Here is a 17,364-nt window from a genome sequence, read left to right on the forward strand (position 1 = left end):
TGTCATGGGTGAAGCACATTGCCCTGAGTGATCTGAGGGTACGTTACACCCCACAGTTATAGCTGCCAGCAGTATTATATGGGATATTTGCAGTGCAGTAATGGAGTGGCTATACACCACACAATTACCATCGCATAGGAATATACCCTTAAAACCTAAAAGTGTGACTGCAGGGAAACTCAACCCCATCTTCCCCACCATTCTCATGGATCAAAACAAGCCGTGCTTAGGAGAGCGGTCCACACACTGGAAAGCTGATTCTCACCACTAATTTTCTTTTTTGGCGGGAAAAAGAAAAAATACCAAAAAATCAATAAAACGTTTGATCCTGCAAGAGGCTGTATTCACAAGTGCTGTAATCGGCAGCAGAAAATCTGCTGCAGATTTTCACACATTTAACTCTTTTATATGGGTGAAAATCTACAGTGGCTTCCTAAGAACACATCTGCATGCTGCGGACATTAGACCTACAGAAATGGACAATTTATGCTGCAGAATTTGTCTTCCGCATGTGCAGGAGATTTTTTGAAGTCTCATTTACAATGGTGCCGCTATCATTATAAGCAGTGGAGTTTCTACCTGCAACTGTGCATCAGGAAATCTGCCGCCTATCTACTGCACATGTACATAGGTTACATCCTCTAGTAAAAAAATAAAAGCTGCTTTTTTTTCCCTCCTGTTTACAGCATTAAACCTGTCTGCAGAAAAATACGCAATCACAATTTACTTCTAGCAATGTTACCCTCAGTTTTTTGGTTTTTGCTGCAGATTTGCAATGAGTTTACTGCAGAAAAGCCTCAATTCCTCACTATTGCAATTTTACATACATTTTTTTTTTTTAGGTCTCACTCCCACATGGCCGACTGCTATGCAATGTTTGATCGGAAAGCACTCTGCCCAATGTTATACTATGGGGCAGTGCCGATTTGCAGTTATTTTCTCATGCCGATTCAGCATGAGAAAACAATTGCAGCATGCTGTGAGTGCTTCCGGAGATCGGATCACACGCACCCCATACGAGTCTATGGGGGCATGTATAACATCCGACTGCACTCGGATGTCATCCGAGTGCAGTCCGATTTACACAGACAATGGAGAAATGAAGTTCTTCGTCTCCTCCGCTTTTGTTCTACGATTCCCACATGCGGGAGAATCGGGTCACAGTAATTTGCCACTTGGCTCAATCTCTGACAGAATGTGATCCGAGTGTCATTAGCATGATCGGCCCGATTGTCTCACATGAGGGAACATACACCAGTGTGAGCGAGCTCTCAGGCTCAAACTAAATAGCCTGCAGTGTCTTTACATGCAATCACATAGGGCCCAATTCATCATTTGCGATTTATTGAAGTCACTTTTCTTTTTTTTTGCCTTGTGGTGTTCGCTGACATTTTTTGCTCCAAATTCTTAAAATTGATGAGTGTGGTTAATGAATTCGGCCCAAAAATGAAAGATTCTCTCTTTTTGTTATTAACAGGTTTTTAGGACTTTTCAGTAACAAAAGTTTTGAATCATTTGAAAAGTCGCAAAAATGTACGAAATTGACAACTTGTCTGGAAAGCTTACTCCAGGCAGGGGACTGGAGTGACGTGCACGAAAAATTGCGACATTTGGTAAAAGTTTCATTTCATGAATCTGTATAAAACATCCAGATAAGCAAAGTTGTCGAGGGGAAAAAAAAACGTAAAAAAGAAAGACAACTTAAAAAGTGGCGCAAAAAGTCTAGAGAATAAGGTGCAAATACTAAAGCCATTAAACAGCAGAAATACTCCAGAAAAGTGGAGAAACACCAATGATCAATCGAGGACGTAGATGTTGTTTAAACTGTTAAAGGGGTATTCCCATCTCCAAGATCCTATCCCAATATGTAGTAGGTGTAATAATAATAATATTAGCAAATACCTCCAATTAGAAATGTAGTATAGTTATTCTGATTCGCTATATCTCTTTCATCATATGCAGGGCATTGCAATAGCTTGGGTATCCATGGTTACGACCACTGATTCAGTGACAGCTAGTTGCTAGTGGTCGTAACCATGGATAGCTAATGCCCTGCACATGAGGAAAGAGACATAGCAAATCAGAAAAACTATACTACATTTCTAATTGGAGGTATTTGCTAATATTATTATTATACCAACTACATATTGGAATAGGATCTTGGAAATCGGAATACCCCTTTAATGCTCATTCAGACATCTGTGGACTGACCATGGGTCTTCCGACCCGAGTGGGACTGCTTCATCTATTTCAATGAGGCTGTCATGCTCGGGTCTAGAGAGCCACAGCCAGTCCATACATTGTGGTGGGATCTCGGACTAATTTAAATGTAAATCCCCTGCCCCCAGTCATATTCTCACCCTCGGCGTCTTCAGAGTTTTTTCGCCACCTCTCCGACCCTGCGACGCCATCTTGTGCTCATAACTTCTGACTGGCCGGAAGTCAGAAGTTACATCCAATGCTCTCAATACAAGTCTATGTGCGCCAGAACAATTCTCTTAGACTTGTATTGAGAAGTGGCCTCCAGCATGCTCCATGAAACACTGGCGCTGCCGGCAGGTCACTTTTTCCAGGAGACCGACGGGAGCGATGCTGGAAAACGATGAAGACGGCGTCAAGTGAGTGTGAGATGGGGGCTGGGGAATTACATTTAAAGCGCCACTCCAGCAGTGCAATAAAAATAACATCTGGACTGGTGTACACAACGTCTTTCAGGCAGATTCCCCTTGAAAAAAGCCACAAAAAATTGAACATATATACCACAATGTAAAAATGACATTTCTGTGCACATGTTCAGTCTTTGGTCACTTCTGTTAACTGCTTCAGTGAAGTGGTTAAAATAAGTCATTGTCGTACTTCTGCTAGGAAGGCGCTCGCTAGTTAGGGGTTATCATCAAGAAAAAAGATGCCGATAGCAAAAATGCCAGCGAAAGCACTATAGCAGAATGACTGGAGGCTTTTACCTGAAAGGGGTCCACCAAAGTCTTAAAGACTCTGTGTTTCATACAGTTTTGTGTGTCATTTTTACTTTTACATGTAAACAAAAATACATGATTTTAATGCATTTTTTTGTGGCTTTGGAAAAAAAGCCACAGATTGTGCTGTAAAGTGTGTGTGTGGGGGGAGGGGACACAAGGACACACTGTTCATATTGTATTTTATATTTTCCTACTGAATTGCAGCTGCAGCAATTTTTGCCACAAAAAAAGTATCTTTAAAATGCAACCGAAAAAATCCAGCACGTGAAACCCCCTTAAGCTGCTACCTTGTGTATAAAGGAAAAACGTCTTAGGTTTTCAGTGGAGTTTGGCTTTAATCTCTCTTTGTATTTCCTCGCTATATACTTCCATGACAACTTTCTTGACCGTGAAAGCCAAGGCTTTCTTAAGATGCAGAATGTGATATGTTTCATCTGAGACCAGTGCCTATGGCAAGTAAAATCTCCCAAGTTTAAAGGACTGTAAAATGTAGCCTTGATTTGGAAGAGCTGAAAGTGTCCGTGCTGTCAGAAACCCTTCTTGATCTCATTGTTTGTGGGTCCCATCTCCACCACTTTCACACTCCTATCTCAATCTGCTGCTGCTCCTTTTTCTCCTGTGATATGGTGGTTGGTGCATTATATCTGCAGGAGGATGTAGACTTGCTTATCGGGACTTCAAAAAAAAAAAAAAAAGGTTTGCAGATATTTTAATCCATTTAGGCACATCACTTTAATAAATGACTGCAAGGGAAGAAATAATCCCTCACCATGTGATCTCCAGATCAAACCTTTTCTTTCCTGCTCCGTCCCAATCACTATGACTACCTTCTTCTTATCAAGTCCCAATTAAGGTTTGTGAGCCTTCCTTGGTGTTGTGCAGCCGCCCGCTATATGCTGAGCTGGCATTTCATTCTACAGGTCTAATGCAACCTGCTCTTGCCTCAGTGCAGCCCACCGTCCATTCCCAAAGCTAACAATTAAATGGCCTTTGAAAATGGCAAAGCAGCTTAGGAAAGGAACTCTCACTGGAGTCTAACCTTTTCTTAAGCTGCAAGATTGTGTTTGGAATTAATGATAACTTTCTGAGCTCCAATGTGCAGGGGAAGCAGCAGCGGCAGTACTTCTCAGGCCAGAAGTGAAATAGCTGCAGCCTTCTTGTGTTGTGCATATAAAGTACCCGAGAAAATCTGCCCTCTGTGTTATCAGCCACTAGACTCTTGAAAAACCCGATTTCATTGCAGTGGCAGGCAGCAGCCGCATCCCTCTTGGAGGACGTGTAATTGTTTTCTATGTGCCATAAGTTTGTCAGTCTCAGTTCAGTCCACGCAGAATAATTTTCGACACTTTTAAATTCTTCACTTGTCAATTAGCACAGCGGGAGCTTTGCCAGGGGACATACTCTATGCTAGACTTTGGATTTCCATCTGGCTATTAAGGGAGGTTTTTTTTTCTTTTTAATTGATGAAAGGTTATTGTCATGGCTCTCGCCAACATTGGATGTTATTTCCCACTGGATGGAGAAAGTTACATAGTAGCGAAAGTCTTGGATGTGAAAGACACTGCCTGAAATATATCTCCCTGGGTATTTTACAAGCAGACAGATGGCCATATTGTATATAAAGCCTTGCTTGTCCACATCGTTCACTAGGAGCTCTGTTAATTTTATTCTAAACAAATTATTATTTTTTATTTCTATAGTGCCAACTTATTCCGCAGCACTTTACATTCTAGCGAGGACTTGTACAGACAATAACAGTGTAACACATAACTCAACGGATACCAAAAGGAGTGAGGACCCTGCTCACAAGAGCTTACAATCTGAGATAATTAAAAAATATTTATTCCTTGTGAGAGTTTTGATAACTTTTTAGGTTGTTCGATATTAACGTGCATGGATCTTATTATTGTCTGCACACTAAATGTAATTTACACCTGGATTGGTTAAACTGGCTCTTCAACAATATGTATCATTATAAATACACCAGACCGATTGCCCTCTGTGTAAATGTTGGAGCAGGTATACATCAGAAAACTGATTTATTGAGATAATGCTACCCATGACAGCATGGTTTCTGCCATGTATGTGCTATTGGAGAGATACTTTAAAATTAACATTGGCCTTTGGTTGTATTCAAGCCCAAGACCCCCCACCCCCACACCCCCTGTGTTTTCCACGACCCTCTGCTAATTCAGCCATGGCGCTTTTATGTTTAGGGGGACAGCTGCATGACAACCTTGTGAAAGTTGCATATAAAGCTGGGGTACATGGAGACTTTAGCCGTGACACAGGTCACACAGAGACATGTCGCTGTGTGCCGATGATGCATTACAGTATAATACAAGTGAGTGGGATGGTATTGCAAGCTGCAGGTTACAATTAGATGGAACCATTTGGAGTTTTGGCAGCATGCTCATGATGATACTCCGTGGTTTCAATGCGATCCCACTCGCTCGCGTTATGCTGCAATGTAGCAGTGACATAAAGCCATGTGACCTGTGTGGCGGCCAAAGTCACTGTGTAGCCCCCGCCTAGATAATATATGTAGGGGAGATGAATTACTTTGTTAGTACAATCAGACTATAATTTGGATGATCGTCTTTTATACCCGCTCCTCCACCCTCTTCTTTGCACTTAGTGATCTTTGTGCACAATTGTAAATGTTGGCCAAAAGTACCATTGGAGGCTGATGCCTTTGTGTGATCTGTTTTTAAAAGCTAATTTTTTAAATGATCTTTTTTTTTTCTTTAAATTTAACCTTGAGTTATGGATTTATTGGAAGGTTCCCCAATTCTCAAACACTCTCATCAGTTACAATTTGAGTAGAATACCACGACACACTTGTATTCAACAAATGATATACACTGTGTTCCAAATTATTATGCAAATAATATTTTCTCAGATTTTCCCAAATTACCTATATGAATTGCAGTCATTGTAATTTTCCAGTCAAATAACTATTAGAGTACAATTGAAAGGTTTTTGTACAAACTGCTTATGATAACAGTATATTTTTAAAAAAATAAAAAACTCAAACTGCACTCAAAATGCATGTTCCAAATTATTATGCACAGCAGAGTTTTCAACCTTTTCATTTTAATAAAGAACAAAAAATGGTCATTTTTGAAATTATAAGCATTAGCAGGTTATTACAAACTGGAATCAAACAGTTTTCAACTCAAAACTTTATTCTAGGTGATGTTACATTTGCACATAGGACCCCTTGTTTGAAAGGAGCTTCTGAACTCTCTCGTCCATTGAATTTGTCAGGTTTTGAATGGTTTCTGCTTTAATTGTTTTGCATGAGGACAGAATACCCTCCCAGAGCTGTTGCTTAGATGTGAACTGCCTCCCGCCATCATAGACACTCCTTTTGATGATGCTCCAGAGGTTCTCAATGGGGTTGAGGTCAGGGGAGCATGGGTGCCACACCATAAGTTTGTCCCCTTTTATGCCCATAGCAGCCAGAGATGCAGATGTGTTATGTGCAGCATGAGACGGGGAATTATCATGCATGAAATGATCTCGATGGTCCAGATGGATGGAGTGGAGGATGGCTGGTTTGATGGACACCCCATGCAAACATGGCTACGGCACTAACAAGGAGGAGGTGGAGTAATGTTTTGGGCTGGAATCATGGGGAGAGAGATTGTCGGCCCTTTTAGGATCCCTGAAGGGGTAAAGATGAACTCCATAATGTATGTGGAGTTTCTCAAACAGCACTTCCTTCCATGGTTCAAGAAGAAGAACCGTGCATTCCGCAGCAAGATCATTTTCATGCATGATAATGCCCCGTCTCATGCTGCACATAACACATCTGCATCTCTGGCTGCTATGGGCATAAAAGGGGACAAACTTATGGTGTGGCACCCATGCTCCCCTGACCTCTACCCCATTGAGAACCTCTGGAGCATCATCAAAAGGAGTGTCTATGATGGCGGGAGGCAGTTCACATCTAAGCAACAGCTCTGGGAGGGTATTCTGTCCTCATGCAAAACAATTGGAAGCAGAAACCATCCAAAACCTGACAAATTCAATGGACGAGAGAGTTCAGAAGCTCCTTTCGAACAAGCGGTCCTATGTGCAAATGTAACATCACCTAGAATAAAGTTTTGAGTTGAAAACTGTTTGATTTCAGTTTGTAATAACCTGCTAATGCTTATAATTTCAAAAATGACCATTTTTTTGTTCTTCATTAAAATGAAAAGGTTGAAAACTCTGCTGTGCATAATAATTTGGAACATGCATTTTGAGTGCAGTTTGTGTTTTATTTTTTTAAAAATATACTGTTATCATAGGCAGTTTGTACAAAAACCTTTCAATTGTACTCTAATAGTTATTTGACTGGAAAATTACAATGACTGCAATTCATTATAGGTAATTTGGGAAAATCTGAGAAAATATTATTTGCATAATAATTTGGAACACAGTGTAGAGTTTAGGTGCAGCAATAAATCTGTACAGAAGAAAGGCCAACATTTCGGTCAACAGACCTTGTTCACGGCCAAAGTGAAGAACAGATAGACGTGTGCTCCTCATCAGTTACAGTGAAGAATGGTTATAAAAAGTCTCACGTGACATGCACAAGCCATTGATTTGAATAGAAGCAGTGTACAAATGAGTTGCCTCCTTGGGAATATTGAGCACTCGCTGTTCAGTTGCCTCACACATAAGGCCGGGGTCACACGGCTGCCGATTATCCAAATATTCTCAGATCAAACTATGTCAGAGATTGAGCCGCGTGTCAGTGCTCTGTCCTCCGGTCCACTCGTATGAGATCTCAGCACAAGTGCGGAGTAGACTGAGAAAGTAATTTCTCCATCTCCTCCAATGCTGGCCTCCGTGGTAATCGCACTGCACTGGGATGACATCCGAATGCAGTCCGATGTTTCATTCGCACCCATAGACTTGTATGGGTGCATGTGAACCGAGTCTCACTGCCAATCACAGCATGCTGTGATTGTTCTGTCCCATAGAATAACACTGGTCTAAGTGCTCTCTCCCCTATAGTGAGTGGCAGTGGCCCCAGCAATGGGAAACCCTGTGATGAGCTTATTGTCCTCTTTCATTATGGATGGAAAGTCCTAAGTGCGGAACCCTTTAAGGTCTCTACTATGGTGTAGATTGTACTTTGTGTTTTGGTATCCGCTGGTGGTTTATTATTGCTTCCATATGCCCGCTGATGACTACATTCAGATATTACACTGGCCATGTCACTATAGCGCCAAATATATGAACACTTCCAAATAAACTTTATCTTTTCTCTCCTCAGCGATCATTTAAGATCAGTGAATGGGTTAATATGTATTACTAGGTGTGAACACAAGCATGAGTGATTTTAAGCTTTTTCCTTTTCCATTCTATTTGTTGTGTTTGACATTGTAATTTAATTTAGTAAAACACTGTTAGAGAACAATAGCTGTTTGCCATAAAACCATTCTAGAAATAATAGATATTGACTGGGACTAAACAACTTGTATGAGTTCTTTGTGCAGTTGTGGTCCAGCATTGTACCACAACACATCACAATGACCCATATTTGCTAATGCTGTCTATAAGGGTCCGTTTACATGGCCCAACTGGTGGTACAATACGACTGAGGATCAGTAAACTTTTACTGATTTATGGTCATTTAAATGCCTGTATACACAGGCGAAAGATGCTGAACAATCTATACTAGATTTCTCCATGTGCACAGGCTGCCATATGTATTGCCAAATGCGAGTCCTATTTATAAAGGGCGATGCCACACAGATTATGATGATCTTTTGTGCTGTGTTGATCTCTAGGCGGTCTAGACGGCCAGATAATTCTGAAACGAGCGTTGCAATGCTCGTTTACAATTATTTTGCAGTATAAGTGCAGCTCTAGTGGGACGGAAAAAAAATGCCCCCCTTACACATTTGATGGCTGTCTGTCAAACAGTGGTTTGGCCAACAGTTATCACCCTAAGTAGCCCATACACTGGAGTGCTCAGCCTAGAACTCCTATGTTCTCTAGTAGGAGCAGGGCTGTGGAGTCGGTATAAAATGGACCGACTCCGACTCCTAAAATATATAATAAATTGGGTACAGTAGTACAATGCAGGATGTGCTGTAAATGCTTTCATAAGAATTTGGGAAAGTTCTGAAATGTCCTATAAATGTCTGTTCTGTTCCTGATCTAAGGATCTCGGCTTTTAGTTGAGATGAATCTGTGCTGCACTTTATGTACATGCTCAGTAGTGAGGCAGGGCTGTGGAGTTGGATTTTTGACTTACCGACTCCACAGCTTCAGGATCCGCTGACAAAGCAGTTTTGTCAGGGGCTCTATCTCCCAAAGAATAAAACGATCGGCCTTTGGAAACTTAAAAGGTTCTCTCCCTCCAACATTATCTGTTGGGGGAAAGTTGGCAGGCTCCATATACATAATACTGTCTGCCAATAATAGACACATCTTTTACACCAGCTCTTAATTTTCTTACTTTAGACCATTAATTTGCACCTAAAAACGCCAATAATAAATTTGGCACATTTCTATACTTGCCATATTGACACCCCCAATTTCTAGAAACTTTTGAAAAGTCTCTAATAAGGTGCAAACATCTGCGTATTGTTTTTTTTTTTTGGGGGGGGGGGGAGAGGGGAGGTTTAGCTGATCAGTACTAAATTTGCCTAGAATGATTTGTACTAAAAAAAAGAGGGGAGGGGACAACTTATGCCAGAATTCTGCATTCCCGATAGTAAATGTGGAGCCATGTACGAGCTTACACTGAGGGCATTACTTGAATTAGTGATGATGTCCGTGTGTGTCAATGCCCTGTACCAGAATGGAGACACTTGATGTCTTACCTGTACAGCTGCACAGGGGTTCTGAGGGTGAGAGGACCAAGGCTATTTTCGAAAAAAAATAATAGGACTCCTTACCGCCTATTAGACGGCACATGAAACTATACTAATGGTTGTGATTAATTGCTCACAATGCCATTTTTGATTGGCAGACCAGTTAAGGGATCATCTGGAGAGCGAAGAATGAAGTGCTCTAGGAATAGCCTCATCAAACAAGCAGCGGGAAAGCAATCTGCCCTTATATCTTTTCTGTAGAACGGCCCTCTCTTGGCTGTGTCCTCGGCTGGGCCCCTGGTAGGTAGTGCATTATGCCCACAGGCTGGGGGTTACTGCGGCACAAATGTAATATGGTACTTGTGATCACGACATAAAACTGCCGCGGTATAGTAATATTACTATGCTGACGCTTCTGGAAATGACATTTCATTCCATGCACCGCTTCCTCCCTGCCTTCTAATGTATCTTATGCGGGCGCTTTTAAAATAAATAAAAGGGATTAAAAAAAAAAGATTAAAATTCAATTTACTACAAAATGTGATCTTTTCATTCTGTTTATTCCCTCTCAGCCGGAGCAACGTACTAGAATGGGTGTATGGTTTAATCTTGTGTGATATCTGAATAAAAAGAATTGAGAATTATACGAGCCCTGTTTATAGTTTTAATTTTTTTACATAGGTTGGGAAAAAAAGACCTAGGTCCATCAAGTTCAACCTTTCTCCACTAATTTATACATTTTTGTCACATTTTTTTTATAACCCACTAGTTACATAGGTTGAAAAATAGTGAATTAAATTCTATTTCTCTCCATGAAAAATGCATGTGCTGTCATGTAAAGAGGGTATAACAGCATGTAGTGAATTAATCGACACTGTTGCACTATAGAAACCGAGCATCAGCCGGTGAAATATTCATCAGCAGGCACATACCCTTTGTATGAATCTGCCAGTATCGTAAAAGAGGTATTTCCATCACAGTAAGGGTATGCCGTCACTTTCTGATTTACATGGTAAAGTGGCTTTCCAATTTTTTTTCAAAACAGTGGCGCCCCCAGCCACCGATTGTATCATGACTTTTTCTGTGACCAAAATAACTACTTTGAAGTCTAACTAGAAAAGTTGGAAATGCTTATTTTTTTTTATTTTAAACACTAGTTGAATATCTCCATCCCCATCCTGCAAAATTTACATCATGTATGTTAGCAAGATACCGCAGTTATATGTTTCTTTATTCTTCTATTCCTCCTTATGGCTACCACAAGCAAAAGAAGTGATGCAAGCAAAAAACTTTTTTCTTTTAATTATTTTATATGTAGTTCCCTTCTAAACAAATGTCCTTCAAAAGTAATCTGGGAGAGAAGTTGAATTTCAATCTCCTACTGCGGGCCAAAATTTCCCCCTCCATTTTGGTTAAATGGGGTGATAGGGGTAATACAAACATACTAAAGGGATATCAGCAGGATCACCCCTCCTAATCCGTCTGTGCTGTGGGCCCTGGGTGGGAGAAGGTGGTTCTCCAGCAGCAGGGGGTTGCGGTGGTGGTGGCGCGGCATAACAGGAAGCAGAGTCCCTCCCTCAGGAACCCGGCAGCGGCAGAAGCAGTGAGATGCTGTGAGCTCGGTGTCGGCGGTGAAGCAGAGCGCAGTGCACTGCTTTTCCAGCGGCCATCTTCCAGAAGCCGTGGTCTACAGGAAAATGGCTGCCCGAGCCAGCGCATGCTCAGTATGGGATCTTGGTGGCCATTTCCCTTATGCCCACGGCTTCAGGAAGATGGCCACCGGAGACAGCGCTTGTGCAGTTGAGATCTCGGTTGGGTCGAGATCCCAGTCTGCGCATTCGGCCGCCGGGAAAGCTCTGCCTGACCGCCGACACTGGGCCCACAGCATCGCACAGCTTCTGCAGCCTTCGGCTTCCAGACTGAGGGACCCTGCTTGCTTGCGATCCCGCTTCACATGTATTCGAACCATAAATATGGTAGATCTCCCTGAGAATCTGCCTCCAGGGCTTATTTTATATGAAAGGAGGCATTACCAGTGTGAGACATGTAATGACTGACAGTCTGCTCTCCTGATCTACATGTCTCGCATTGGTAACTCCCCTTTTCATTTAAAAATAAACTTCTGAGGCAGATTCTTGGGGAGATCTATGTCAGGCTCATAGTCCTGAACAGCTCATTTACACATTAAGAAAAACATAGATTTCTCTGGAATAAGATATTGGATCGCAGATACTGTATCAAGGTATCATTTTATTTAGCATCCTACGACCTACATGCCGATATAGATGGATTAGGAGGGTTGATCTTACTGATAGCTTCCCTTTCATGTATTTCACCTGCTGATGAACTCTTGCTGTCAGCTCACACTAAAGGCCAGTTTCACACGTCTGTCCCGGAAAAAACTGTAACGGAGATATCCGTGTCCCGTCTGTCCATGTGTGTCACATGTGTGGCGCACGGAACATCTTGCAGGGAAACGTGTTCTTCTTGGAAGACCACACAGATGAGCATAATGGCCGCCTGGCTTTTCAGGTCATACCGCTATTTCCCTACAAGATTTAGTGATTGTGCAGGGAAACAGTGAAAAGATTACAGCGGTATAGGGCTTTTGTGGTTAAAAGCCAAAGCATGACTGCCGCATATGAACGTAGTCCTTTTACAGGGGCATGTAAATGGCCATTGACAAGTGCTTATCAATGGCATAGTAAGTTTTCTATTTTCATTTTCACAGATGGTGAAGGGGGTCCATACGCACAAGCATTCTTCCCTGTTGTGCATTTTACATATTTGTCCGCCTTAACATCCCGTTTACACGAGTGCTGCCAACATAAAAGATGCGATCAAAGGCAAACAAGCATTTTGTTGCTGAACCACTGGGCAATGACCAGTAATGAATGATCGTTCAGGCAGTCACTGGCCGTGTGAAAGTTCCTTAAGTGTCGGGACAGGACTACGTCAGGGGTGATTAATTACTCATGGACATGTCAGTAATTATGAGAGCCCCGTTAATTGCCTTCTGCTTTGACATGATCTCACACAGCAGCTGGTTGGAAGCATTCAGCACATGATTCCTTCACATCTATCCGGCTGAATTGTTGCACTCTCTATTAGCTGTGGCATTTCATGAACGCCCAGGCAGAGTGATTGCATTTGTGTACTTAAGCCACTTTTGTTGTAACATGTCTCAGCTTTGTAAGTTCATGTTTTCAGTTCCGAGCACAAAATCGTATGCGGCAATTCCTTAATATGTCCCTATTATCAGATACCTCCCTTAACATACGAGGGCGATTGCAGGGAAGCCGGAAGTTGCATTTCCCTGCCGCTGCCCCGAGGATTTATCAGTAGAAGACAAGCTGCACACCAACTCTTTAAACTTCTAGAAATCGAACAGATGTGGGAGGAAACATGGCATGAGCATCTGACGTAAAATGGCTCTATGGAACATCACTCAACCGATGCTGGATTTTTCACTACAGAAGAAAGTTTTTCAATCCCTTCCAAAGTTTTATGTTATCTTTATTGTGTTCTTTAATAAAAGCTGCTAGGAGTTCCTATATATCATGCCTATTGTTGTACTTATCCACACATTGAGCCATTCTTCAAAGGTAATAACCGTTCTAAAACCTTACCAAAACACAGCGTAGCTCCGAGTGATAAATGGAGATACTTAGGGCTGGAAAACAACTTATCAATGTAATTGGCTCATACAGAGAGACAAAATAAACGATTAAGTTGTAATAAAACTTCAGCTCGGCTGCTGTGGAAAGTCAATGCGTTATCAAGCGGAGTCATCAAAATCATACTGATCGTCTATATGCGCCAACGCAGCCATTACTTAACGTCACGTTGTTCTATGGTTTACTGTGCAAGGTTTTGGTGAGAAACTTTGTTGTGTGCATTAATAGTCACCGTTTCTATCATGTCTTAGTTTTTAAAAGTGTCTTTTTTTTTTTAAAGCCTCGTATACACAATTCTGTTATTGATCCACTAACTCTATAAGCCCATGCCATATGTCTACATGTCCTCGTATTTTAGTAATTATTAACCAAAACGGTAAGACACCTTGTAGCTGTACATGGAATACGTATGGCTTTATAACGACTCCATTTGCACCATACAGTCTTTGTGTACTCTGCTTTGTGGTTGAGGTTGAACTAAACGTGCGGTTACACTTGTCTGTTCTGCGACATTAGTAACTCTTCCAATGAAAGTAGGTGGGGTCACCAAATCCAAAACCAAATTGTGAAGTGGCAGTATATAAATTCTAGTTTCCACTGGAACTCTGGTCCAAAAGAGTCTTCACAGTCTCTTGTTTTTTTATTTAATGCGTGCTTACAGAGTTATTGCAAAATCACTAGTAATTTTGAATAGGGTGGAGGTGCACATGCTCGTCCTCTGCTCCATACATTGTCTATGGACTGCTGGAGACAGCTTAGTGCGCTGCTCTGCTATTTCCAGTGGCCTCATAGGTTGAGAATGCTCATCTCCACACCTTTCAAGACAGGCCCATTCTTGAAATCGCTGCGGTTCCCAGTGGTCAGACAGAGTTTCACAAAAAATGTTGTGACTTTTGGTGTTTTTATGTCAGTTTGAAGCAGCATTGCCAAAATGGCGGGAACTGGGGTAGAGTCGGGACGCGATGTAACTTTGCCCACCTGTCAATTTCAGGAAAAGTGCTGGCTTTTCTTAGGCAAGAATTACTACTCCAGTTCTGGTGAGGACAACAGAGACGTCAATGAGAAGTTGTGCCAAATTCATTAAGTAGTGTGGGCATCTTAATGAATTCTCCAGTGAGCCCTTCATTAAGGCCACGGCCCCACTATCAATATTCTGTCAGTATTTTTTCTCAGGAGTGGGAGCCAAAACCAGGAGTGGGTGATGAATGCAGAATGGGTGACTTGTTTCTATTATACCTTTTCTCTGATTGTTCCTCACCTGGTTTTGGCTCCCACTCCTGAGAAAAAATACTGACTAAACACTGATAGTGTGGCCGTGGCCTAAGAGTGGCGGGTGCAACGCAAGTCTTAGTGTATTGGTCCCATAGTGACCATATCCAGAGGTCAATTGCTTTGTACATTGGAACCTTATGAACACAAGGTGTCTAATACATGAAGACTGACTTTAATGAGGAGGTGTGCTGACGTCAGACGATCCTGATTCATGAAGAGGCATATGGACGAGTGGTGTGCACCTGTGTGTGTACCTCACCACAAATCCTACTCTAGCGGCAAATGCCGCTGCTTGTCATGAATTTGACGAGCGGTGGTCACCATGCACACTGTGTTGCATAGTTTTAGCGTAGTTGTGCCAAAATTATGCAACTTTTCAAATCTTTTTACACCAGTATACCAGCGTAAAAGCGTTGATGGATTGGCTCATAGACTTATCAACTACTAGAACTCTTTTAGATACTTATGAAATTTATCACCATCATCCATGATTAAGGACTGGTTTACAGTCAGAAACGTGTAGGAAATTTATATTACATTGCTGGATGAAATTGAAGATGTCATTCATTTTTTAATCGCACTGGAATAAAGTTCTATTTTTCCCCTGGATTTTCGGCTGGTGGAGTTTTTCTGTTGGCACTGTAGTTGTGCTGCCTCCAGTGCCTTTGTGTACACAGTATTTTTCTCTGGAAGCCTTCTGTAGTATGGCTTGCATGCTTTTAGAGATTCCATTATTGTCTGGAAACTGTAGAACTATAATGATATTTTTGTTTAGTGAGTGGTTTAAGGCAACTGGATAACATATTTTTTCTTTTCTTTCAGTCATGATACTCAAACAACCTGCTGGGATCATCCCAAAATGACAGAGCTCTACCAGTCTTTAGGTAAGGATAAGATCAAATAAAAATCCAAGTAGAGCTCCACCAATGTTTTTTTCTTGTTTATTTTTACTGTAAAACCTAACATCTTGTTAATAAAGATTTAATACCATGGCAATCCCTAGAACAAAGGGGTTGAATCGATAAAGTGCAGCTTCCTCTCATTTTTATTTCAATGATTATTACTTATCCCATTCACTGTAACACTGCCCATTCATTCTAGGGGATCTGTGAAGGTCTAATTGCTTAATAACTCTATGGTGGGAAACCCATTAAAGAAGCCCTCCCATAAAATAGTTTTTTTTTTCTTTAAATCTGTGCATATATTGTACTGTCAGTGTGTTAATATACTCACCTACCACCATCTTCTCCAGTAACCAATGCTGTTTTGCTCCTTTTCTGAGTGATGCCACTGCTCTTCCGGCTCACTCTGTGCGAGCTCGAAGTCTCTTTTACAATGTAGGTCTATAGAGCTTCGTTCTGACCCGGAAAGTCTGAAGAGCGGTGACGTCACTCAGAGGAGGAGCGGAATGGTGCTGGATACCAGAGAAGATGGCGGTAAGTATATTAACACACTGATGCTGCAGTTCTTACACAGATACACAGATTTAAAAGAGAGAAAAAAGATCATGGGAGGGCTTCTTTTAGAAGTTAAGAGCCTTTTAGACCAATATCCATCCAGAGAGGTACATTTAGGGCAGGTTTAGATGTCCATATTTCATGGTTCATTTATGGGCCACAATGCCTGGACTGACTGTGGGTCTTCTGAGCTGAACTCACAGCCTCATATATGCTGAGTTTTGTGGTCCATATATAAAACGTGAAATACAGCCATCTGAACCCGGCCTAAGTAATCTCTCTGGTTGGATGATTGTCTAATAGGCTCCTCAACTTGTTCCCGCCATAGAGTTAATATGCAGTCAGACGTCGACAGAACCCTAGCATGAGTGGGCAGTGTTGCAGTGGGTGGGATAATTGTTTTCACACAGCGCAGGTATAGGTGGCACTCTATAGAAAGAAAATTTAGGGGATGCCGAAATGTGTCTATTTCTGCAACCCCTTCATTCCAGGGTTTGCGGAGGTAATGAATCTTTAATAAAGAGGCAAGGTTTTCCATTTCTTACTGTTTAGTCCATTGTTCTACGTTCAGGAATGTTGTTTACAGACTTCTACCATATTATGTCTATCCTTCTGTTGCGTGGATACGGCATATTGTTATAATATGTCGGCATCATCTTCTTAATTTCACGGTATGTGTAGGGTAGTCTATCAATAGGCTTTCTTTGTTTTCAGGCTTGTCTATTCAAGATATTTGCAGACTCAACCTTTCTGTTTTAACAAAGAACTATATAATTTACCGTTTGCTGCGTTCTGAGGAACAAGCAGAGGTCTTGCACAGCTGTCTGCCCATATATAAGCAAGGCAATAAGGATTCAGTGTACTATTAAGCCCGCAGGATTTTTCCAAAAATTTTTAAGGTGTTGGCAGCAAATAAATGTATTGTACAGGTTCTTCATGTGTCCTTAGGCAAAGAATGCAAATGAATGAGTTTATAAATGCATGCCTTACCTTGGATGGTAACACACCCTGCCCAGAAGAAGCCATTCTTCTCATATCTTACACCGATAAGGAAGGGAACCTGAAGCAGCTGCATTTTAGTTGGAATGTTGAGGCCATAATGCCACCCATACACTTCAGATAGCTGACGGGTTAACAATGGTTCAGCCGATTGTTCAGC

The 17,364-nt window shown here is 41.5% G+C and overlaps 1 protein-coding gene across 15 annotated transcripts in view; it reads left to right on the top strand.

The window, feature by feature from the left end:
• DMD (dystrophin) overlaps positions 1-17,364 on the top strand; it is a 3,940,859-nt gene that overhangs the window by 3,742,144 nt on the left and 181,351 nt on the right. For all 15 annotated transcript variants that reach the window (XM_073664716.1, XM_073664719.1, XM_073664714.1 and 12 more), the window contains one exon: positions 15,571-15,632. In XM_073664716.1, the coding sequence (XP_073520817.1) occupies positions 15,571-15,632 (62 nt within the window). The remainder of the gene's footprint in view (positions 1-15,570; positions 15,633-17,364) is intronic.

Source organism: Phyllobates terribilis, unplaced genomic scaffold (assembly GCF_046119375.1).
Source record: "Phyllobates terribilis strain yellow unplaced genomic scaffold, ASM4611937v1 Scaffold_2__4_contigs__length_985480577, whole genome shotgun sequence".
Lineage (NCBI taxonomy): Eukaryota > Metazoa > Chordata > Amphibia > Anura > Dendrobatidae > Phyllobates > Phyllobates terribilis.